The 24,910-nt window shown below is 39.6% G+C and overlaps 1 protein-coding gene across 1 annotated transcript in view; it reads right to left on the bottom strand.

Moving 5' to 3' along the window:
• The window catches only part of LOC145996936 (LIM domain only protein 3-like), a 286,534-nt gene that overhangs the window by 52,048 nt on the left and 209,576 nt on the right, over positions 1-24,910 (bottom strand). The window contains exons 2-4 of the mRNA XM_083133519.1: positions 14,682-14,769; positions 12,433-12,570; positions 8,473-8,598 (exon numbers count right to left, since the gene is read on the bottom strand). Coding sequence (XP_082989645.1) covers positions 8,473-8,598; positions 12,433-12,570; positions 14,682-14,764 — 347 coding nt within the window. The 5' untranslated portion in view covers positions 14,765-14,769. The remainder of the gene's footprint in view (positions 1-8,472; positions 8,599-12,432; positions 12,571-14,681; positions 14,770-24,910) is intronic.

Here is a 24,910-nt window from a genome sequence, read left to right as displayed (position 1 = left end):
TTTGGTAGCAAGGATCTATGTTTTAGCATAGATTAAAAACGAAAACGCACTATTACGAAGGCGGGTGCGTCTACGGCGGTTTTTGGAGGGGGGTAAGGACAGTTTACGTTATCTTGTAGACAAGGCTTAGCATTAAGAGACCGTATTGCTGTGGCAAGTAGTGGAGGGCAACTGCCCCACCGTGTTCCTCATTGCTAATAAGTAGGGACGTGAAGTTTTCGTTTTAGCGATAACACCGAATAGTTGAGGAACACAAAATAAAGTGTTTAAAATGTATTTGGGTAGATTAAGGAGGCAAGTTTTTTTGGTGTTTCGGAAGGAATCGCTAAATAACGGGAATTACACAATTTTTCAGAATAACACCGAATTTGCACTTTAACGCGAAAAACGCCGCGAAATATGCACTATAAACTGGGCTTAACACTTCCTCTGTTCAAAAAGAACTACCAGAAGTGCTATGAGATTTGTCCATCTCTAGTCTAGCTAGTGAAAGTTCGATTCAAAAGAGTTTGTCATGCTTCATGTATTGCAGTTATGCGCAGAAATGACTGACAGTGCTTTGACGTCGTCCTGACATAGAATTCCCAGCGGGGATCTTTTCAGAAGGGAAGTTTTGCAGCAACGGGAAAATTTTCAGGGAGAATCACCTGTTGTGTGGGGTATGTGTGTACCCAAAACGGTATTTTAAGGTCTGAGAGGGATTTTTTTGGCATTGTTAGGGAAATTTCAGCATTCAGAATCACTGAAGCTGCATGGTTTGTGCAGTGTCTTTCATTTTCTTTTCCTTCTGTGGTGTACTCCGCAGCATCCCAAAACCAGCTGTGAATGCATTTGTTTGCTTCTGAAAGACTTTAAGCTTCAGATAGAACTACATTATTTTGTAATAACTGAATTTCAAAATAACATATGGGAGCGGAAGGATTCCTTGATTAAGCGCAATGGAAGTGAGAGGCTGTTTCACGTCCACTTTATGCACATAAAGGCTAATCGGGACTGGACCTTCAGTTTGTTGAATCCGAACCATTGTGGTGCCTCCACCGGGTATCAATCCCGGGACCACTTGAATACAAGGCGACGACACCACCACTACGCCGTCGGGGAGGCCCAACAACAAAAGTACTGTGAGTGTAACAAACCGGTAACTTTCTGTAGTCGAAGGCTTCGAGAAGGTTAAAAGAAGGAAACAAGACAAGGTGTGCAACACACTTCGAACTGTGGAAGCCTTTGTTAAAGCAATCATTCCGGTAGAGTGAATGAAAAAAACTGCGATCTTTCTATTTAGAAGATCTTTTTTACATAGGAAGTGTGGTGAGTGAATACTGTGAATATTTACTACGCACCATCTGTGCGTGGAAAATCATCAATGTTATTGTGAACTGAAATTTAAGTGAATTTAAGAAAACAATTTTTGAAAATTTTATTCTTTTAGAGAGAAAGTTTTGAAATATGATTGTGTTCAAAGATTTGGGTGATATTCTTCAATAAACATTTCATAGTTAGTGGCCGATGAGATGAAATAGTTTTCCAAATGCAAGAAATTTGGTAAAGTAAGGTACAAAGGTAAGCCTTCGATTTATTTATTTGTGCCATTAAAACTAAAATTTGACTTAATTTTTCATAACTAAAGCAATGTGAAAATCTTATGCATAGAACAAATCGCAAAAACGCATGTAAAAGTAATACCGATTTTCAATTGATAACACCTTAAACAGCGAAAAATAACCCCAAAATTTAGGGAAAAATATAACGAAAACTTCAAGTCACTACTAATAAGGCATGAAAAATGTACTCGGTTTCTTACGGATTTGAAATGTACTTAAAACTTGGATCTTCATTTACATTCTTTAAACGATGAGGATAGGATACCTTAAACATAAGATAGGTATATGACTATTTTCATTGGAATTTTCCACTATATCATGTTTCTCGAGAAAGATAGCTGTTCACAAGATAATACCAAAATCTTGTGACGTTTCTTTTGGGTGATCGTCAATGGATTACTACGTCACTGTAATTACCCAATCCCCTTGTGCGGTAGAGTTATGGGACTATCCTTTACTTATTTGCTGCACTGAGCATTCTCACAGGACGTGCTATCAACCTTTGAAAATATCACCATATGTCATCAATTGTATTCGTGCAACTAATAGCTTAATTAGCAATGAAAAGGTAGTTCATTATGTGTGGGTAAAATCACACACTAATATTTACGGAAATGAACAATCAGACAGATATGCAAAACAAGCTGCTCAGATGAATGAAACAATCCAGTTACCATTGCATTACACAGATCTTTTGCCGAGGGTTAAGAAGAAAATTTTTGAAGAATGGTTTGGTTTGAGTTGCTGTTCTAAGTCCACTTTATGCACAGTAAGGCTAATCGGGACTGGACCTACAGTTTAAATTGGGATCCGAACCACGTGCGCCTCCACCGGGTATCGAACCCGGGACCCCTTGATTACAAGGCGAGGATGCTACCACTGCGCCATCGGGGAGGCTCTTTTTGAAGAATGGAACTTATGGCGTAATAATCAGGGACTGCAGTTGAAACCTACTTTCAGTTTCAGTTCGGATCGGAATGAAACATTACGGTTCACTTTCAGTTCTCGAACTGAAACTGGAACGAAACCGGAGTATATCTACGCGAACTGTAATTGGATGGTCTGAACTTTCACTTCCAGTTTGGCCCGGAATGAAAGTTTTCAGTTCAGTTTCAGTTCTCGAACTTAAACCGTTTCCAGACCCAAATGTTAAGGATCTGGGCGCGTTTTGCTATGTTTGAGATCGAGAAAAATACTGAGTAACTTTTACATTATTTTCATTTAAGAACTGTATCTCACATTGAACTGACAATTGTACTTTTTTGTAATTATCTGTGAAATGAAAACGAAAAGTTTATATGAATCCGCCGCGTCACTTTTACCTCAGTTGATTCAGTTCAAAATGGCATCAAACAATGGGATGAAAATTAACTGTGGAAAAAGTTACGTATCTTCATTACAGTAACCAAATTGTAGTTAATCAAACATACATTTATGAAAGTAGCGTATGTCAACACAGTACAGCAACCAAATTGTAGTTAATAAAACAGATACAATTCTATGTGAGCTGTGGCTAGCTTCATAAGTGTGTCCATTTTCGCGCAAAACTACATCAATAAGATTAATACACATTAGATTTTCCTACGAGGGTCACTATTTATATTTTGAGCCTTGGCAACACTGATTGCAGTTAAGCGCGATTTGACGTTTGCACGGAATCGTCTGGCATTATTGACCATAAAGTACTTCAAATGTTTTGTCAATGTCTTCATTTGTGTTGTTTATGTTGCCTTGGAGATTGCACGACAACAATAAAATGGAATTAACTCGTGAACATTTTCGTGCGATGAGTTTTTACGATTTTCGACGTGGATTATCAAGACAAGAGTGCATCGATCAACTTACTTCCACATTTGGCGATGAAGCCCCATCCTTTGCCACTGTGAAACGCTGGTATAACGAATTTAATCGTGGCCGCCATTCGCTCACCGACGAGATTCGCGAAGGTTGTCCAAAATCAGTTGTTGTTCAAGAAAACATTGATGCTGTGCAAAACCTAATACTGCAAGATCGTCATGTGACATACTGTGAGATTGAGGCAACCATAGGCATTAGTTCCACCAGCATATATAAAATATTACATGATCATTTAGCTGTGAGAAAGGTATGTTCTCGTTGGATCCCACACAATTTGACAAAAACTCAAAAAGACGCTCGCGTCAATTGGTGCAAACAAATGCTCAATAAATACAATCGTGGTGCTTCAAAAGACTTATATAAGATTGTAACAGGTGACGAATCATGGATATATGCATATGAGCCGGAACGTAAACAGCAGTCGACTGTACGGGTGTTTCAAGATGAACCCAATCCAACAAAAGTTGTTCGCGCTCGAAGCACATCGAAACAAATAGTCGCCTGTTTTTTTGGGAAAACTGGTCATGTGGCAACTGTGCCTTTAGAGGAACGTAGAACGGTCAACTCTGAATGGTACACAACAATTTGTTTGCCAGAGGTCTTCGGTCAAATGCGGAAAACAAACAAACGCCATCGGATCATTCTTCATCAAGACAATGCCAGCTGTCACACATCTCGTCTAACAACCTACTTTATGAAGTCAAAAAATCGAATTGATGGGTCATCCGCCGTACAGTCCTGATTTGGCACCCAATGACTTCTTCTTGTTCCCGAATGTCAAGAATAAATTGCGTGGACAACGATTTTCGTCGGCGTACAAAAACCATATTATGGAGGTGTCTCAAGAAGATTGGAAAAACTGCTTTGACAAATGGTTCGAACGAATGCAAAAGTGTATTGACCATGGAGGAGAATACTTCGAAAAACAATAAAGCAGTTTTCAATGCCAAATTCCTGTTTTTTCATTGTTAGGCTCAAAATATAAATAGTGACCCTCGTATGGCAGCAAATTTTCCAATTCATGGAAAATGGCATTTACTGTTTTGTATGTAATTACATAATTTTGTTTGGTTTTCTGAATTCCTGAAAATAGAAAATTAAAATAAAATAGTGTATGAACTGTTAATTTATGAAAAATGCAATAAGCATCTATCCTCGATGGATATTTTCACACCTACAAATAACCATGGATTAAATAAAAAGCACTTAAAATATGCTTCACAAACTTTGGTTAATTGTAAATGATATATGTCATAATTTTGTAGTACGAGTTTCTTCTCCTCGTATGTAACATTTGCACTTTAACAGCTATTATTTAAATTTTGAATAAAAAAGGAAATTAGGTCATACATAAATCTTACAATGTTAATTTTTTAAATGTCTTTCCAAACGAGAATTATGAAAAAAGACAGCAAACATGTTAGCATAAAAGACAACGACTATTCACCTTCCTCCTCGACGAACTCGTAAACACTACTGGAGCTAATAGAGGAACTGAAAGAATTTTCATCTTGGTTTAAGGCTGGCAAGTGCTGATCAGAACGCTTTTGGAATAAAGCATTCGTCCGCAAGACCATGAGATCATCAAGTGCCGCTCCACGCTTACCTGGGTGGCTGGTGAGGAGTACCGACATTTCCGACACCGTCATTTGCGACACTAAGGCAAAAACTGGTTTTATCCCGTCATAAGCGACACTGCTTGTATTTTCCCCTATGATTTCTAATTTGTTTACCAGAATTAGCGACATTTGCGTACGTGCAGCAGCAATAGCGTCTCTGAAGAAAGTATTTCCCGAGGCTCAGATCAGTGGTTGTAATTATTACTTTAACCAATGTTAATGTGTGATGAAAGATGCGCCAAAACCACGACATAGAGAAAATTTTTGGATTATTTCGTTGAACAGTGGATGAACAACTCTGTTTTCGACATTTCCATGTGGAACTGCTCCCGACAGCGGCACAGGACTAACAATGCAGTCGAGGGATGAAACCATACAGTTAATGTATTGACGGAAAAGTCAAGTCCTAACGTGTACCAATTAGTGAAGACTTTAAGATTAGAAGCTGTGTACAACGACGACTTATGTCAGAGGAGGGCCTTGAATCTTAAAGGGAAACGTAGACGACGTCAGTACATTACATTAGATGAGAGAATACAAAGAGCATTTGTCGACTATGAAATGCATAGAGATCTTAAGCGCTTTTTGAGGAGAATGGCGTACGTTCAGAAATTAAAATGAAAATAGTTAAGATGTTGATTTAAGTACAAGAGAAACGACGCATTCTACATTTCTACATTGACAAGGGATTGCAGTCTGCTCCTATACTGACAAGGGATCTAAACAATCCATCATTAACGAAGGATCAATACATCCAGCTTTTAAACACCCAGCTTCCATGATGCCAGTGTAAAGGAAAACTGATAAAGGTTTTCAAGAACACAACAGCTTCCATGATGCTGTCAGTCCTAAGCCTGGATAAAGTGTGAAGGGAAGCTATTTACACTTTGTGTCGCAGATGACGGTGTCGCAACTGTCATGGAATATATTTTCCATACAGTGTCGCATATGACGGCAGAAATGCTAGTGTCGCATACGACGGTGTCGCAAAAGTCGTGGATTCGGCTGGTGCAGCCAAAGCCACCGGTGTCGGGAAAAATGCGCCCGGGAAAAGTGCGGTCTCGCAATAAAAGTGGGAAAAATGCGCCCTCCCAAGAGTAACCACAATGAAAAGTTGGAAAAATGCGCCTTGCACTTGCCTTCCCCAGTTACCCATTGAAAGAAAATGTTTGTGGTTTAAGACGACAGTGTGTCGATCAAACTTCTTTCGTGACCGCAGAACCAATGACCACCACTCTTGGACAATGCCGATATGAGAATTGTTTCTTAAATTGCGCTGCAGCTGTGGTGAAAAATACGATTCCAATGTGGATTTGATTAATATCTTGTATGAACAGGGTTATTTATAGTACCTGGATTTAAACAGTTTGATGGCATGGCAGTCGGGTAGGAGGCCACGTGATTGGTTGGGAACGGGAATGCAATGCGATGTAAGGCACTGTTGGAAAATACATACTTCCTGTTTCCTTCCTACAAGTGGTGACGCAATAGAAACTGGACTGGACGGACGTAGTGACTAGTGAGTCACCTACTGACTATTTGAATCAACAATGTTATTTTTTTATGTTGTAACAATATTACATTTATTTTGTTATAATTTAAATCTGGGCTATAAAATATGAAAAATGACACCAAACACGACCAAGATATACGAATTACAAACATATTGCCACTCAGAAGTAATAACTACGTATCCATATTATTATGAGCGTATTGGAAGCAATAAGTTTGTGTTTGGTGTCATTTTTCACACTTATTTCATACAATTTTTAGGTATATAAAATATTGAGAATTCAGGGGGTACACAGAAATATTCAATTATGTCAAGGGGGACTCTCAGGCAAAAAAATTGAGAAACACTGCCTTAATGGCATTTCGGATCCTATCTATTTCCAAATATTCGGATCTGGCAGCCCCCAAAATACCAAATTGTTCACTACGAAGTTTTATTCCGAAACAAAACTTAAACTGAAAGTACACGGAGGGTTATAGTGCACCAGAATGTAGCGAAACATTTCAGTTCAGGTTCGGGTGCGAACCAAAAGTGTTCACAATGCGGTTTCATTCCGGAACTGAACTAAAACTGAAAGTACACGGGGGGTTATGGTGCACCAGAATGTAGCGAAACATTTCAGTTCAGGTTCGAGTGCGAACTATAAGTCGAACTGGAGCATGTTTCAGTTCGAGTTCAAATTCGGTTCGCAGTCCCTGGTAATAATGCATTAGAAAGCGTTGGTGAAAGTTATCGTCCTTATGTTGATTACACTAGGAAAAAACCTTGGTTTTATAATTGTAAAGGTTCAAGAAATGCAATTGTTTTAATAAAAAGACTAAGAAGTGGTCACGCGAGAACATATCATCATTTATTTAAAATACACATTTTAAAATCTCCGAATTGTGACTGTGGTGATTTAAGGGGTGATGCTCATCATATTATTTTGGAATGTCAAATTCACTCAGAGAGAAGAAAGACTTTATACAAAACATTGTCAAACATTAACGTTCCTTTCCCTATTAATATGACTTCAATGTTGTATGCTCCAGATATTAGAATTGGATATGTTATACTTGTTTTTTTGAGAAAAGCTGATATAAAATTATAATATATTTTTGTTACTGAATGAGTTAATGTAGTTATATAAAATTGTATTTAAGAGCGTATATGAACTTTGTGTGTAGAAGTTATATTAAAAATGTATCTTATGTACTTATAATGTATGCTGGGCATAAACAGCCACCTGTAAGCTGTAAGTCCAATAAATCTTAGTTGAGTTGCTATCAAGCTTTGGGCGCAGATACAGATGTATGTATCCAAAAGGAGTGACCTTGTTTCTGAAGGTAATCAATTTCCGAGAAGATGAAATGAAATATTTCATTAGTAACAAACTTTCGGCGTGTTTCACTAGGTTTCTGTGACAGAACCCTGTGAGAAAGGCAACAAAAGTACCGAAATACATATTCCAATCGTAATAGAAAGACTCGTAGGAAAGTACAATGTACAGAACTCCTATCCTATATAACTGAGAGACTCATATGAAAATACTGATAACAGCCCTTATTCCTTCCCAGATATACACTGTGGAAATATGGACGAAATTACAAATATGAATGTGTATAAAGTTATTGCAAGTTTTATTTATAACCAAAGTATAACAATTGTTATGGTGGTAATCTTGTTCCCACTGCAGTCATAACTCATTGTTATGAAAGCAGGAATTGATTTCTCTTCAACAATTGAATGAAGACCCACTCTTTATGTTTAAATTTCCAACAATCTGGAAGAGAGTATTGTTGTTAAAAGCAGAGATTGTGTAGAGTGTTGTAAGATATGTCTATTGAGAAATAAATACATACTTTTTAAAGCGTATCTCGAGCAGGGTTGCCAGCACACTTACCTGTGGTTGCACTGTTGGCACGCGAAGCACTCTAGATGGTAGACGTTGTTTCTGGCCCTCATAACCATTTCGAACGCAGGGATCACTTTGGAGCACGCCGCGCAGTATCCTGTGTTCCCGAACAACCTGCAAAATAAATGTGAAGTTATGCTATGCTTTAGCTTTAAGAAGCTACACAAACTCTACGATTATAGCTATTGCTTGAGATGTTTCGTGAACGAAACATTGACGATCATAGTTTATAATAAAGCTGTACGTATTAAGAATTGAAGATCCTAGTGTAAAATTAAACCGGATGAGCAAAAAATTGAGGATCCTAGTGTAAAATTAAACCGGATGAACGAAGAATTGAGGATCCTAGCGTAAAATTAAGCCGGACGAACGAAGAAATGAGGATCCTAGCGTACAATTATACCGGATGAACGAAGAATTGAAGATCCTAGCGTAAAATTAAGCCGGACGAACGAAGAAATGAGGATCCTAGCGTACAATTATACCGGATGAACGAAGAATTGAGGATCCTAGCGTAAAATTAAGCCGGACGAACGAAGAAATGAGGATCCTAGCGTACAATTATACCGGATGAACGAAGAATTAAACGTTCCATTAAACATTGAGGCGATAGGAATGGTAGAGCTGTGTGAACAAAGCTTGATCGAATTGACCAACACCGTACATCGCATTCGTGTTTTGAAAGCAGGTATATAGTCATGAACGCAAGTGGTTAACTGCACACCGCTATTTGTAATATAATGTGTTCATAATATAATACAAATGAACCAAAAATAAGATAATCGAGGTGATGGGATAATTGTAAGACATACGTTAAAACAACGTCAAGGAGAATTAGTAGAATAGCCTGTGAATTACTCTTGCCACAGATTATATGACCACCCAACACCGATTAAAATTATCATATTTTGCACAATCGCCAAGGACCTTGATGATGACTATATATATATATCTGGTTTCTGGAGATAAGGCACGTTCTCTGACGAGAAGAGAATCATACCTATTAGTTGTATAAGCCATAGTCCAGATAGGGCAGCACTATTAAAATATAGGGAGTGATAATATATATTTAAAAAAAATAGGCCGTGTGGCACGTTTTGCGATAGTTGAAATGTTCTTATTATAGATATGTTCTTGATCCGTTATAACTGAATTATTCTTGACACTATTTTCTGTTACCAATATTCTGCTGTAGTAAAATATTCAAACATGTTTAAGTTCTTCAGTGGATAGCACACTAAAGAGATTGGTCGTTGATTTGGTTCGACCCCCCTGCGGTCACATTGCTGCGACGAAAAATGTTTAAGATGTGAAAATTCTCAGAAGATTAAGATGAGAGGAGCATCTCCACAGCATCCACAACGGACCAAACCGCAGACAAGAAAGACAAAAAGGATAAACAAAGAGGAAGAAAAGGATGGAGAGATTGTGGAATCTGGAACGGGAGAATTTTGTGATTTAGGACACCAATCAAGGGTCCAATATAGCGGCTCCTCATCTTAACGTTTGATCATGTTCTTGGTATCTGGCTGTGCGTGGAATGAAGGCCGGGGAGGCCCCCTGCCGGCACATGTTTATCCATCGAGATCGAATATCTAGGCAAACACTAACCCCCCCCTTTTCCTTCCTTAACCCCCTCCCCCATCCCCAAATCACTCAATCACTTCGATTCTCAATCCGAACTCCTTTACAAGCGCCTGCAGGGCAAAGCTAACACTGCAGCTTATCTAGTACTCCTCCTTCGTCTTGGAGAAGCCCCCCCCCCCCCTCGCCCGTCCGATGCTCCGGAACGGATTCTGCCAAATATCAAAACGATGCGTTTTAAGATGCTAAGCTGTGAATACATCCTCTTCTTCCTCTTTTTCTCTTCCAAAAACAGAAAAAGAAGTTTCTGATACAAAGACAAAGGAACGGAAGGGGAGAGGAAAAATTCAATTTCAGCTTTCTCGCTGGAAAGGAGGGGGGGGGGGTGAGTTATGTTTCTGCATTTGCTGAGGATAAAAATGAGTGACATGATCCCCGGGCAAGGACTGAGTGTTTGCTAGGAATCGTTGTTTATATATTCTGCTTCTTTTTCTATCTGTGTGTCTGTACGTTTATGTCTTTCTGGGTCTGCGCGTCTCTTAGAGTGAAGGGTAAACCTTTGACGAGAGAGCTGGTCGTGATATGTTCGATACTTATGGGAACGCCAGAATCGCATTCCGAAATGCCAAGATTTCGGGTCATAATGTAGCCAAGTACCTGAGATCAGGGTACTTTCCTGATTGGGCTAGCTGATTGTAACTAGATTCATATCTGGGTACCCGATCCTCATTACTTACGGCTATCCGGTTTTCGTTTACTATGTACAGTCACCTGCAATAAAAATTGGATATCTACGTAGATCCTGAAATAATCGCTTCCCTGCCAGGCGTTATGTGTGTTGTCTAACTTTACGGCGTTGGTAGAAGTTGTCATTGGTTTATTTTACTTCGCTTTTCTGCCACTTTTGGCTAATCGCGAAGACGAGCGATGATATGATGAATGGATACTCGCAAACAGCCATGCCCAGGCCGGGATTCGATCCCAGGAGCCCTGGCGTCGTAGCGTGATATGCTAGCCACGGAGGCCATTGTCATTGAAATCTTGCTGTTAAAATCCACTTGTCGGCCTAGAATTAGGCAACAATAATGTGAGTATTTCAGGATACATGAATCCCATTTATATTGCCGGTTACCGTACCTGTCAATCACTGGTCTCGAAAGCCAGAAAACAGCGGCGATGGGATTCGATGTGTTGGCCACGCGCCACCCAATGAAATAGCCACTCTGGCAGCCCCTGGTCCTTAGACGGCTCTTGCAACTTGGAGCCTAGTTTAGTTTACATATATATAGTGTAGCGTGACGTCGGGTAAGGTACGGGATCGAGTCACGCCGGAACGTAGCTCAGATAAATAAGATAGGTCTTAAGTTTGACTTGGCTAACCACCTCTACCCTTAAGGGAGCTGATGAAGGATTGTTGGGAGCCTGTGATGTTGAACGCTACTCACCCCTTGCTGTAGGTCTGGCCCTCGGCTTCTGGCGTCGGCGACGGTGACAGGTGATAGGTGCCCGCTGGAGAGATCGAAGATGACGATAAGAGACGGCAGGCAATTCGGCGACTTGAATTGTAAATGAACTGCAGATTCTTCGGCTGGCTTAATCCGGACTGCTTATGGACTTCTCGCTTGTTGCCGCCTCGTAGTGTCGCGATCTCTCAGCAGGCCGTCGTCCTCTTCTCGTCGATCAGTTTGGTGGTGATATTCGAGCGAAGTGAGAGATCGATTTACCGTCTCCAGGGGTTTTATACATTGGATTTGAGTCATGACTTGGTGGACTTTGCACCTCCAGCTGTGCACCTGGGGTATCCCTGGATGCAGATGGAAATTTACACTGGAGGTGCACTCACCGCTAGCGAGGGCCGTTGCCTTGCTGACTGTGCAGAGCCAAGTGGAAAATTCTTGTTGCTCGGCTCTGCATCCGGTGGAATGTGGGGTGAATGAGCGTTCAACTTGAGAGCTTCTGAGCGATGTTTGAGGCAAATTAATGTTTCTACTTTTATGCTCCCAATTCCTTCATCAATAGATATATATATATACACATACATATGTGTGTATATGTGTATATATGTATATACGTGGGTGTGTATGCATATGTATACTAAATAAAGCCCAGGGCCTGCCAGAGTAGCATTTTTCATGTAACGTGTAAGCACATTGCATTGAAAACCACATGTTTCAAAGAACTTTCCCCCGTTTCGCAATCTGCACTGATAACAGAGTTGTCCTATGGTGTCGGACTTTTGAATCACCCTGTGTTTCTGTATGTAAAAACGGTTTGTAATAGCACAGTTTGAAATCTCTTATATTAGACACGTGATAAGGTTTGAGAGTTTGTAAATGCGCTTCGCTTGTGTTAGAAAGTACTCACCTGAGGTAATCCCTTTTGCAAAGGATGAGATTGGCCTTTGTGTAAAGCGTGGAGCCCACCTCTCCAAGTCTGCAGTCACAGCAACCACACTTCAAACAGTCCTCGTGCCAGAACAGGTCGAGGGCCTTCAAGAGGAACCTGCAAGCAAGTTACCACACGTTATCCAACATTCACTTAGGTGAACAGGCAATGGTTATGAGTTTGAAAGGCATCAACTAAACACTGTATCGGGAATCTGTTGAGCACGACCGCGTATAACGGTATTGAAGGGGAGAAAGCGAGTTGGCGGCGCTAAGCAGTGCTCACAGCTGTAAACGGCTGGTAGTTGCAGCCGCGTTTTTCTCCTCCATGCACTCACTTCTCCATCGGGACTAGACCTATAGTTTAAAGTGTGCGTTCTCGCCTCGTAATCAAGGGGTTCCGGGTTCGATTCCCCTAACTGTCACCACCCACTTTGTACTGTAAGTCCAGTCCCGATTAGCCTGTCTGTTCATAAAGTGCGCTTAAAGTAATGTTCCACCACTGGGGAACGAACTCGACACAACTTCGATTACACAATAACAGCGTAAGTCACTGTATGAAAAAGACATGCATCAACTAATACACGTATCCCTCTAACACGTGCAAATTCTAACTATAAAGTTTTCAACAGTGTTTGAATTGAATATAACATTGTCGCTATTAGCGAATAGCCTATGAACCGCTACATTGTGCAGTCGCGGATGCCGCCAATATGAATCTGCCCCCTTACATTTAGGCAGCCAGAATTACACCATAGTTGAGCCTATTACCTACCATACAAGGATAATGACAAAAGTTTGTGGAGATGCTAAAACTAGATCCTTTTTCTAGAGTCTGGGTTCAAAGGATATCCTGTGCTCCAAGAACGTGTTTTTCAAAGTAAATAGAATAACAAAGACTTGCCGATATAGGACGGTTCGAGAGTTTCGTCTCGTTCAAGATTTGTGTAAATCAGAAAACTTGGAAATTTTCTTCTGTTCAAACCTTATTTACTTTATGACCGACCTTATGTAGATATAACAGTGGAGGTCCCTGTCTGAAGGTGTACATGACCGACACGAAATAGAGAATGAGAATAGAATTTTAATATGGAAACAGGCATATACAATTCGAGACCAAACCGAAAACCTTGTAACCAAAGGGGTCACGGGTTCGAGCCTCGGCGGAAGCTCATAACATAGTTGTTCGGATTTCACTAACAAGAATAGGTCCGAATCCCGATTAGTGAATCTCAAAACACACACACACACACACAGACATTTTAAGAGTGAAACATGCAGGGGCGGCTCAAAATAAAATTTTCACCCGGGCGAGGTGCGTTTTCCAGGCTGCCATCTTTAACTTTCCACTCTGGTACCTCCCCTCCACTACAAATAAAACCTTCACTATGTTACATATTTTGAAATACTTTAAGTATTACTGTTAAAGAATACGTTTATTGAAGGTATACACTTATTTAATGCGTACATAATGGTATCAAAATAACATTATCTCTTAGCTTAAAATACTACATCATCAGCACAACAGACTATTCTTGAGTTCCTAATTTTTTTTGCTTCGTTAAATATTTCTTTATGAAAGCCAATCGGTTGACCAAAAGCTTTAACATTTTGCATAATAAGAACAATTTCTATTTTTATTTCGATCTACTTTCTGTAGATCTACATTATTATCGTCTCTTCTACATCTTTTTATCACATTTCTACTTCAACTGAATTGATATGCACCCTACTACAATTTATTTATATTATTTTATCTTGTGCTGCCATCTATTTTTCTTTTTTGAAACTCCTTTCTTTTCATCCCTTGATATTGAAGTATCTGGTTTATAATAACTCTTTTTGAATCAAATAGCCATACTTATATAATGATAATTAAGGTTTTGCCAGTTCTACACTTGTCTTGTCTAGTTTTGATTGTGCCTCAAGCTTGTTATTATAATTTGAGAATAAAGGGCAGGGTGGGGAATGATAGGAATTTTCCCCAAAAAGGCTAAAGTATCACTCAAAATTGAGGTAAACTTTCAAACCTGCCTGGGGCGATTTTCACCCCTTCCGCCACAACATTATCATAGCCATACTTTCGGAGTATTAATAACGTGATCAAATTAATGTAGAAAACTGCATCACTATACACTACACAAGAACATGGTCGTGACGGATTTCTACAACGTTTACATTCTGCGTTCAGTCATTACGGGTGTTTAGAAATAGGCAAATTAGCCTCACCTGTCTGCGATTTTCTTTCCGCATCCGGCGCACTCCTGGGGGGAGCTGTTCTTCTGAGATTCAGCCTTTACGTCCATCGTCATCCTGCCTGAAAGAGGAAGATACAGTAAATGCAAACTTTGTTATATAATAACAATCAGTGTGTTTTCAGAGACAAACTACAAACAAAATGTGTATTTATTTATATATTTCTTTACTAGCTGACTACCCGGCGTTGCCAGGGTATTTATTTATCCCAATCTTCTATTAGACAGGAAATTAATGAATTCTATCTATAGTGTAAAATGTAAAGAAAGCAAGTCTCACTGGAAATTGCAATCTTTTAAAGTTAAAGGGGAGATTCGTCGGAATGAGTGGTATCCGTGAAATAAATACTGTTTCACCCACTCCCTTTCCTGTTAAGATAATCGCTTCAATTACATTGCCCAGTATCTTCTTTACACACAGCCTTGTGCACAGCATCTTCTTTACACACAGCCCTGTGCACAGTATCTTCTTTACACACAGTCTTGTGCACAGTATCTTCTTTACACACAGCCTTGTGCACAGTATCTTCTTTACACACAGCCTAGTGCCCAGTATCTTCTTTACACACAGCATTGTGCCCAGTATATTATTTACACACAGCCTTGTGTCCAGTACCTTCCTTACACACAGTCTTGTGCCCAGTATCTTCTTTACACACAACCTTGTGCCGTTGCAAAGTTTTGGCGCGTCGAGGTTACGTAGTAAAATAATTGGAGATTTCAATTTCACCCTCTCTCACCCCCATGCAGATAGGTGATGAACTTGGAATTGAACGGCAGTCGTAGTGTCACTATTTACCTTAGTGACCCCGAAAATTATGGATTCCACAATAATATCGGTCGTTTTCGATTATTTTTAGATGTCACCCCCTCCCCTCTCCTAGGAGTGCCAGGGGTGTCTTACCCCCACAGTATTTCTTTCCAAGTGATACGCGTACCAAGTTTGGTTGAGATTTCTCCAGGCGTTCGAGAGTTATGCCGGAACAAACATACATACATCCATTTTTTAGTGAACTCAACACGTTTACACTAATGTACAGAGTTCATATTATAGTACCTAGTACAATTTCTTATGTAACACAGAATAACAATACTGTACAATTTCATAACATATTTCAATCTGTATTTCTAGCCAATGTATTTATTACTCTTTCCTTGAATTGTAAATATGACATTGCAAAGAAATCAATGCTTTTATTATCTTTTTCTATAGCATTGCAGAGCGCACTCATTCTCTAAACAGGTGATCTTTTCATGATATTTATTCCTGCTCTGCTCACATAGAAGGTTCCATGTTTGGGTCGTGTTTTAATGTTCGGAATTCGTATTGTAAATTGTTAAAGCCACAGGGGAAATCGGGAGTGTCCCGTTCAAAATTTCGCAAATAAGATAAGATCTCGGACCGTCCTTCTGTGCTCAAGTATGTTCATATGGAATTGCTCTATTAGATTTGTATGTGATTCGAACCTGAGGTATTCGTCTTCCAGTTTAAATTATGTACCGCAATGATTTTGATTGTACGCGTTCTAAATTTGAGGTATGTTTTTTTAACTTCTGTGTTCCATACGACAAATCAAATTCGAGTTTTGTACACACTAGAGAATAAGTATGTTTAGTGTTAGTGTATTTCTGAAACCCCTGCCCGTGCCCGTATTTACAAACCCTATAGTACTGCAGAACCTCCAGCGATATTTGGCTACTGATTGGCTGCCATTCCGGAAGTTGATGCAGCGTTCCTTCAAGTTAACGCTAGATGGCAGGGTTCAAATTAACAGTGTAGATTTCAGATATCTATCCCAACTAGATAAGAAACCTATTTACACTAAGGTTCGTTTTTTAGCAAAATTATTTAAATTAATGTTTTAGAAGACAGAAATCAGAACTCTTCATGAAGTGAATGATTTTTCTATTTAAAGTCACATCAGTGCAAGCATTGTAACTACCAGTGACTATTGAGAAAATTATGTATATCAACGTATAGCATTTTAAACATTATATTTTATTATATAAACGTATATTTCTTAACATAATTTCGACAATCTGATTACAAACTTTGACTATATAATCACAAGGCTTATTTTTCCATACTTTTGCTGTAAATGAAGAAGCAAGGAACAATGGACACGCAACATAACACTTCCGGTGCACACAGCCAATAAGAAAGCGTTATATACCTCTGGTTCTGCAGCACTAAAGGGTTTGTAAATACGCTGCCCGCGCGAATAATAAATCCAACAAGCTTGTACGCTTCGCTTATTACTTCGTCTAGATGATAGGTGAACGTTAATTTAGGATCAAAAAGAATTCCTAGATCTCTTGCCTTTTCCGCTCTTTTAAAACTTATTTATTTTATACCGATTTTCTATAACCGTTTCTTTGCTTGATGTATGTATGTATGATAAACATTTTTTAACATTTAGGGAACGTTTGTTACACGAACACCACGCACTCAACCTATTTATGTTGCGTTGTAGGGAGGCACAATGGTGAGAACTTGCTATTATTTTATACAACTTAAAATTGTCTGCAAACAAGAGTTTACGAGAGTTAATTATATGTTCGGATAAATCATTAATTAATAACAACAATAGAAGAGGTCCTATATTGGATCCCTGAGGAACGCCCGAGCTCACCAAAAATTCATCGGATGAAAAACCTTTGTATGTGATATTTTGTCTCCTGTTCGTTAGGTACGACGCCAAGAATTTTCTTGGGGGTGGGGGGTGAAAAGCTACCTAGTTTACTCAGTAGAATGTCGTGGTCTACTGTGTCAAAACCTTTTCAGAAGTCAGTATAGCCTATATTACATCTACTTGACCCCTTCATCTAATTCTGTACTTGGATAATGAAATTTTTGTCCAAGACTTGTTTCAATTCAGCTGTTAGGCAGGAATCCATGTTGAAATTAGGATATTGTTATAAAGATGTAAATATAGTATTCGTTCTAGTATTTTCGCAGGAGTGCATAAAAATAGCAATTGGACGGTAGTTTTGTATTGTATTGTTATCGCCTGATTTTTTAATTGAATATATGGCAGTCACTTTCCATCTATCAGGAAACTACATAGAGGATAGGACAGAGTTGAAGATGATAGACAGAGGAACCTTTTAAACATCAGCACAGCCTTTGAAAATGTATGGTGGGATTTTATAAGGTTCAGCGGATTTCTTTTGTTTTACCTTTTTTGATAGCATAGTATACCACCACGCCTCCAAGAACACAGCGTTCAAGTATATACGCGTATGTTTGTACATATATGTTTAGCTGTATTAATATTAAAGGGTTTATACGTACGAACATTTCAAATTTCATTTGCTAGTAATTTATAATTAATTGTAATTTTATTAAGAGATTGGAATCTTTCACTTGGAATACAATAATCCGCTTCGATACTAGGTCAGCCAGACCAAAAATTGGTATTCCTCTAAAATTTATTTAATTCTAACTTCAGTAATTTACGAATTGAGATTTCAAGAATATTATCACAGTTTCTAAGTAGTATGGTTATAACGTCCTAGTCCTTTTCTTAGAAACTATAATTAACAATAAAGCAACTAAGGGCACTACGCCATTTTCTAAGATGATGCCAAAATATTTGAAATTCACCATGACACTACATCGAATATTATTCGTCGGCAATATGTCAGCGGGTCAAACTTTACATCGTGTACAGAAAAAACGAAGATAACAAACCCAAATAATATCGCCATATTGCACAAGATATTAACGTAATGTTAGTGAGACTCATTTGTTTTTCCACGGATATTAAGAAGCATTGCATAACTCTAACCAAGTTTAAAATCTGTATGTAAGTCTGAATACAGAAGTAGAACTTGTCTATTTTTAGTGAAGTTAGTTCCCAGAATGTCAAAATGGATACAGAAATGAAATTTGTTTCACATCAAAAACGTTTCGACACATTTCTGACCATTTGAAACTTTGCAGAGGTTCTAAACTGCAAAAGTTATCACTAGATGACTCTTGCTATGAAATCATTGAAATCTAAGGCATTTTTGCTAACAAAAGACGCACATATTAAACATCTTGACAAAATGTAATGCAGTTTTTTACATTTTTTCAACATCAGAAAGCTTATTTTGAAATTAATGAATTAATTATCGTTGTCAACATAATGACCAAACTAGTCTGCAGACAAGATATGCAATTAATTCTAGATATTTTTGTCTTTGTAACAATCTGTGACTAATTCATTAATACAAAAGGACAGTTTACTTTGCCTTAGTACATAGAGTTTAGCATAGTGCGGCGGCGGGGGGGGACAACTGCCCCCAATGATCGCCGTAACTGAAACTACCATTCTGAAGTTAAGGCTTTAAGGTGTCTGTCTTTAGGGCTCGAAAGGGCAAGCGTGAACCATCAGCATCTCTGAAGTTATACCAGTGATGATCTATCGAATAATCGAAAGCAATCGATCAGAACTGACCTGTCGATACCTCGGATGATCCAGAGTTCTCGAAATCTATATCCTAAACTTCATTATTCCAGCATGCATTATAAATCAAATATATTACGCCTAAGGTGAATGCAAGCATTCATAAATTCCATAAGGAATGTAATCTGTGGCTTCAAGGGAGCTCTCATAGGGGTGCAAGGGAGATGAGGAGTGTCATGAAAGAAGACAGATTAAGTGGTGTCTGTTTGATATCTTTGCATAGCGAGAAAGTACGAAAAACAAATGACTGTTCATCAACAAAGTGATAAATGTTTATGGAAAGGAAGCAAGTTGAATATAGTATCTGTTTAAATAGTGAACTCAAGTCTGATGTTAACAACAACGCCAAGGCAATATCAATTGAATTTTTTGATTTACAGAAAAAATAATAAAATGTAAAATATGAGTTTTTATGTCTGAAGGGCAAGATATGAAATCTTACTCTGCTCTCAAGTGCTCGAAGTGTAAATTCCTAGCTGGAAAAGAGGGGTATTTTGTTCCTATACTCCGTCCCAGCTAACTGTGTAGCAGGCAAACGAAAACAAGTCTCTGCGCAAGTAGTGACGCGAGACAGCTCCACCAATGAACACGTGAGAGGAACAGAATTGCATGGAGCGGGGGAAAGCGACTACAGTTACCAGCCTTCCCATCAGTGTCTTCTGCTTCGCTCTGGCCAATAGATTACCCTCGCTTCTCTGACGCTATGCGCTGCCTTGCTCCACAGTTAGCTGGGATAGGGTATAATTTAGGGAAAGTTGTGGGATTCCTGTATGGATCAACGTGGAGGAAATTCAGTTGGTGTATCCCGCACGTCCCCCCAAAAGTCCTGCGAGCGCCCTTCTGTGTCTTTTGAAATAAATCATACTATACAAAGGCCAGTTCAAAGTAAACGTGCAAGCCTTGCATGGAAGAACCAATGCATGTACATCTTGTCAAATATATGCGAATGTGGGCTTATTTCAAAGAGAGAGAACTAAATACGATGTTCAGGTGGACTAATTTTGAGTCACACTTTGAGCATGGATAGTCTTATCGGAACTGGACCTACAGTTTAAAGTGGAATCCGAACTGGTTTGTTCCTCCACCGGGTATCGAACCCTGGACCTCTTGATTATAATGCGAAGTCGTTACCACTACGCTATCGGGGAGGATGTGTTTTAAATGAACAAGTAGGGCATACAAGCAGGATTGTCTGATTGATTTGATTTATTTTACCTCGCTTTTCTGCCACCTTTGGGTAATCGCGAAGATGAGGATGAATGGTGAGAAGATAAAATGAACACCCAAGGACAGAACACAAATTGAGCCCCACGGATGATTATACTGGCCGTGAGTTGAGGCGCCAGAGCCTCGCTTGTCTGCGAAATAGGAGTTCGCTAAGGGTCACTCATTACACCCCGTGTATAAGTAGCACTGAAGAAGGTCGCGAATTGAACTTCCTGTTTAGAAATGGTTATTTAATTTATAAATTTTCATTTCTGTGAATTTTGCATATTTATGTTCTTTTTTTAGATTCTCTATTTTTTTGTGGGTATACAGCCTTTCAGTATCCCCCCCCCCCCTCCCTTGTGCTAAACGAGCTCAAGCCGCGTCAGTTTGCTTCCGGGCCTATCGGACCGTGTCATGTTGGAAAAGTAAGAATTGTACACCGCAGCAGTCGGTTTTATTTGCATCGTAGAAGTTTGAAAACTCTTCATGGCCGCGAGAAATCACCGCCCAAACTTCGTGACATCCATGGCCCTTTTCGGGCGAAGGGGGGCTATTCCCCTGCAGTGCCCGTTCGGTATGCGGTCTCGACTTCGCTCGCAGTCATTTGTTTGCACTGTCTGTCGAGCATGGTGTCGCGGCTAAGGTTTTTCCTTCCCGTCCCCCAGGGCGCACCCTGGTCCGTGGGCCCTCCACAACCGTTTTAACCACCGTCGCAACTTTTTGGACCGGGACAAGTTGCGATTCGTCTCTCTCCGCCATTATTAATCCCGTTCTACAGAAGAACTGAAACATTGCTTCATTATACAGCCAGAGGGCGCCTGTTGGCTAGGAGGAATCTTTTTCCCGAACGGTAAGACTTGGCGACAAACAGATCCGGGTTGAGATGGATTTTCTCTGAGGTCAACTCCGCCCCAGACCACCAGATGGTGCCAGTTGTGAGAGTTTGGGGGCTGTTTTACCGATGTTAATGCCCGGAGGAGATTATTGGTTAGGTTCCCTCTCGTCCCCTTCAATCTACTTCCTTTTTGGAGTTCTGGTAAGGGAAACAGGAGCGCGATTATGCCATATTCGTCCATATTAGCGGGAAGAGTGCCAATGAACAACTTCAGGACTCCTTGACGGTTTGAAATTCTTATTTCATTCTTAAAACGTAACACGCCAGAAATGTGTACGTGAAATTGTATCAAAGTAACAGAAATCCTCGCTATTTTGCCATCAATTTAAACCAAAAACTGTTAAAAACGGACCACTAGTTACTGGAAAATGAGAATAGTCATATTTCAAGATGGCAGCTTCACAGTTCGGACATTTTCAGGGTAAAGCTATCGACCGGGCATTTCTGCAAGTGGTGCCTAAAAATGTATTATTATGCCTTATCTCGGGTCCTAGAGACATTGACCTACAGTTCTCAACGTGATTAGAATGGAACCACGCTTGACCTGCCTAACCTACTCACGTACGCGTATATTACAGAATAACAACGTTTCCCACTACAAATTATACATTTCAATAGGTTAGATGGAAATGATGCCCCGGAATAAGCATAAATTCAATTTTTCGAACGCACCAATTTATTTCCCAAGAACCTTTTGCATGTTCAGTGATCCACGGATAATTAAAATATTTACGTGCATTTCTTCCGTGAGAGATTGAAATGAATAGGAAATTTAGCAAAGAGCGTCAACTACTTCCTTGTACTAAAAAAATATAAAACTAAAATATATTCGCACAATATTTCTTCTTCATTTAATAAACTTATAACATTTACATGACTAACTTGTAGCGTGACAATTTTGAGGTTATAGTGCTGCCCTCACTTGAGCGGCAAGTGCAACTGCATGAAACAAGACGGACAGCGTCTGTCCAAACTCTCGGCCACAACTTGTTGTGTGGGAGTTTGGGGGAGGGGAAGGGGGGAAAGCCGAGGAACCGCTGACCACGACAGGTTTATCCTTCTCCATAATGACGTAATCACTCGTTGTCGTTCGGGGGAGAAAAAAACACTGCCTGAAGCTGACTGGACCACATAGGTCTGTCCCGTAAACACATTAGTTTTGAACATCAGGGGAGTTGTGGGGTTCGGCGTGTTTGAAATTAACATGGGAGTTCTGCATTAGCAGCTTCTTCCCTCTGAGACATGTCTCAGTTGCAAAAACACCTCATGATTCTCAAAAGTTATAGCCTTGTAGACAAAGTGGACCTGGGTTCCATTCCCGGTTTCGATCGAGCTCTAGATGTTGAATACGAACGGTAAAAACATGTCTACAGCAAAAATATAGTTGTTTTTTTTTTTTTTGCATAATTTTGCATTTTTAAAACTATCTATATTGCATTTCTCAAGCATAGACATTAAAAACTTTCGAAACATAGCGTTTGATTTAGGAGTGGAGGGTATAGACATAAACTGAGAGGGTTACAAGGAGAGAAGGGAACAGAAGGTGGAAGATAGATAGATAGATAGAGAGAGAGAAAGAGATTGAGACAGAAATGCAGAGAGAGATACGAAAAGAGGGATGGAGGAGAGAGTTACTTTCTTTCTCCTTTCCCTCTGTATGTATGTATTTCTCTCCCCTCTCTGTATATCTCTGTTTGTGTGTGTGTGTGTGTGCGCGCGCTGAATGTCTCCCTCTTTCCTCTGTCCTTATGAGTGTGTTTTCTCTCTCTCTCTCTCTCTCTCTCTCTCTCTCTCTCTCTCTCTGTGTGTGTGTGTGTGTGTGTACGTCTAGATCCCGCGTTCCATACCGGGTCGAGGCGTAAGTGGTTGGAATCCCACTTCCAACTGTAGGTCCAGTACCGATTACCCTTCCAGTGCATAAAGTTGACTTAAAGCAAAAACTCAATCTCAACCCTATCTCTGATAACGTGACGTTTGTTGTGTCCTATCCAAGTGTGTGTGTGTGCGATTGTTCTTTCATCACTTTAATCTTATCAAAATTCTTCCTCATCGTTGCTTTAACCAAAAGTGGCAGAAAGGCGAAGTAAAATAGCCAAATCAATCAATTAACAAGAACCCTTTGATTTTCTCTACCCTCTCACACCCATATCCACCGAAGCCTTCGTGTTTTAAACCTTCTAATAATTCATCGGGGGAGGAGTTAAATTAGGGAGTACAATATTACACAACCTTCTCTGATCCCCTGTTGTTTTATCTCATTTAAGTTCACATATCCATCTCAAAATGTTTCTATGAGTTTCAACTCAAAACACAACTAATGCTAAAATTAGATTAATCTGCTGGTCACTATTAACAGGTTGTTAAAACACTGAACGAAGCTTTTGAACTTTGTTGACTGGCAACATTGACAGAAATGGGAAATAACCGGTAGAGACTTCAATAGGCGATAAGCAACGAAGCGCCCCCTACCGAGCACCAACAGAACGTGTTTCCCGCCTTTTCCATGGAATCCTTTGTTCTTGCAAATGACACAAGAGAAGCACAATATGGCCATAACTCAAGGAGTTTTGTCGCCAAGTCGCTGCTAAATACATCAATATGACTGTGGCCACGTTTTGTCAATATACGAAGAACTAGAACAACAAACGAAAAGCTCTTGATATGGGCTTAAGTTGTCGTCAGGTTGTAAATTACCGTCTTGTACTGATAAAAGTGTTTTCCCCTCAAACTTTAAGGCTTTCAGTCATGGACGTCCACAATTTTTCTGTTATCTGTTAATAATCTCTCTGTTTCAAACACAATACATCAAAACTGAACTCAATAGGTGCACTAACGTAATGACAGTATTTATAGTCTTCAGCTAATACTATTTACCACCTACTGCAAGATTGAAGCTAATGCAGACAAAACCACGTGACTATTGAGGTATAGTTTCTATGTGTTAGTTCTGGTGTTACTTTGCCCATGGATACATTGATAGTAACTGTACAGCTCATAAAATTAAAAGAAAACAACTTCAATCTAGCAGCTACGTTGAGTGAAATTAATTCATTACATGCACGAATCATGCACGACTGCCCTTTAAACAAGCAACATAATTTCAAGCAAATTACGTGGATTTATTGGTGTTTTAAGTCCACTTTATGCACAGTAAGGCTAATCGAGACTGGACCGACATTTTAAAGTGGGATCGGAACCACAATGTGCCTCCACCTGGAATCGAACCCTGGACCCCTTGATTACGAGACGACGACGCTACCATTGCACCATTGGGAAGGCAGACGTGGATTTGTGTCTTCCTTCTTACAGTGAGGAAACAGCTGAAAAGTCTTTGGTTAATTCAACAGTACACTTCGAGCTGTGTCCATTCCGAATTAGTCAAGCTGTATTTAAGTAAATTTGATGCTAACGTTTGAAAGATTAATCAATACATGAAGCATATTTTTCAGCCTTGAAATTACGCACTGTCTCGGTAATCTTTCGGGATGTAAGGGGATGACCTTTTCTCAAAACACTCAAATGTCAACCGTACTCCACGGAGTACACTCTCGGCTGCCTTTTGCAGACCAACGAGAGACTGGCGTGTGGACCCGTGGTCAGTATAATCCTCTATGGGACTTATGTCCTGTCCGTGTGATTGTCCCT

Source organism: Lepisma saccharinum, chromosome 13, assembly GCF_977018435.1.
Source record: "Lepisma saccharinum chromosome 13, izLepSacc3.1, whole genome shotgun sequence".
In the NCBI taxonomy this organism is placed as follows: Eukaryota; Metazoa; Arthropoda; class Insecta; order Zygentoma; family Lepismatidae; genus Lepisma; species Lepisma saccharinum.
Note: the sequence above shows the minus strand (reverse complement) of the source record. Positions and strands in the feature narration are given on the sequence as shown.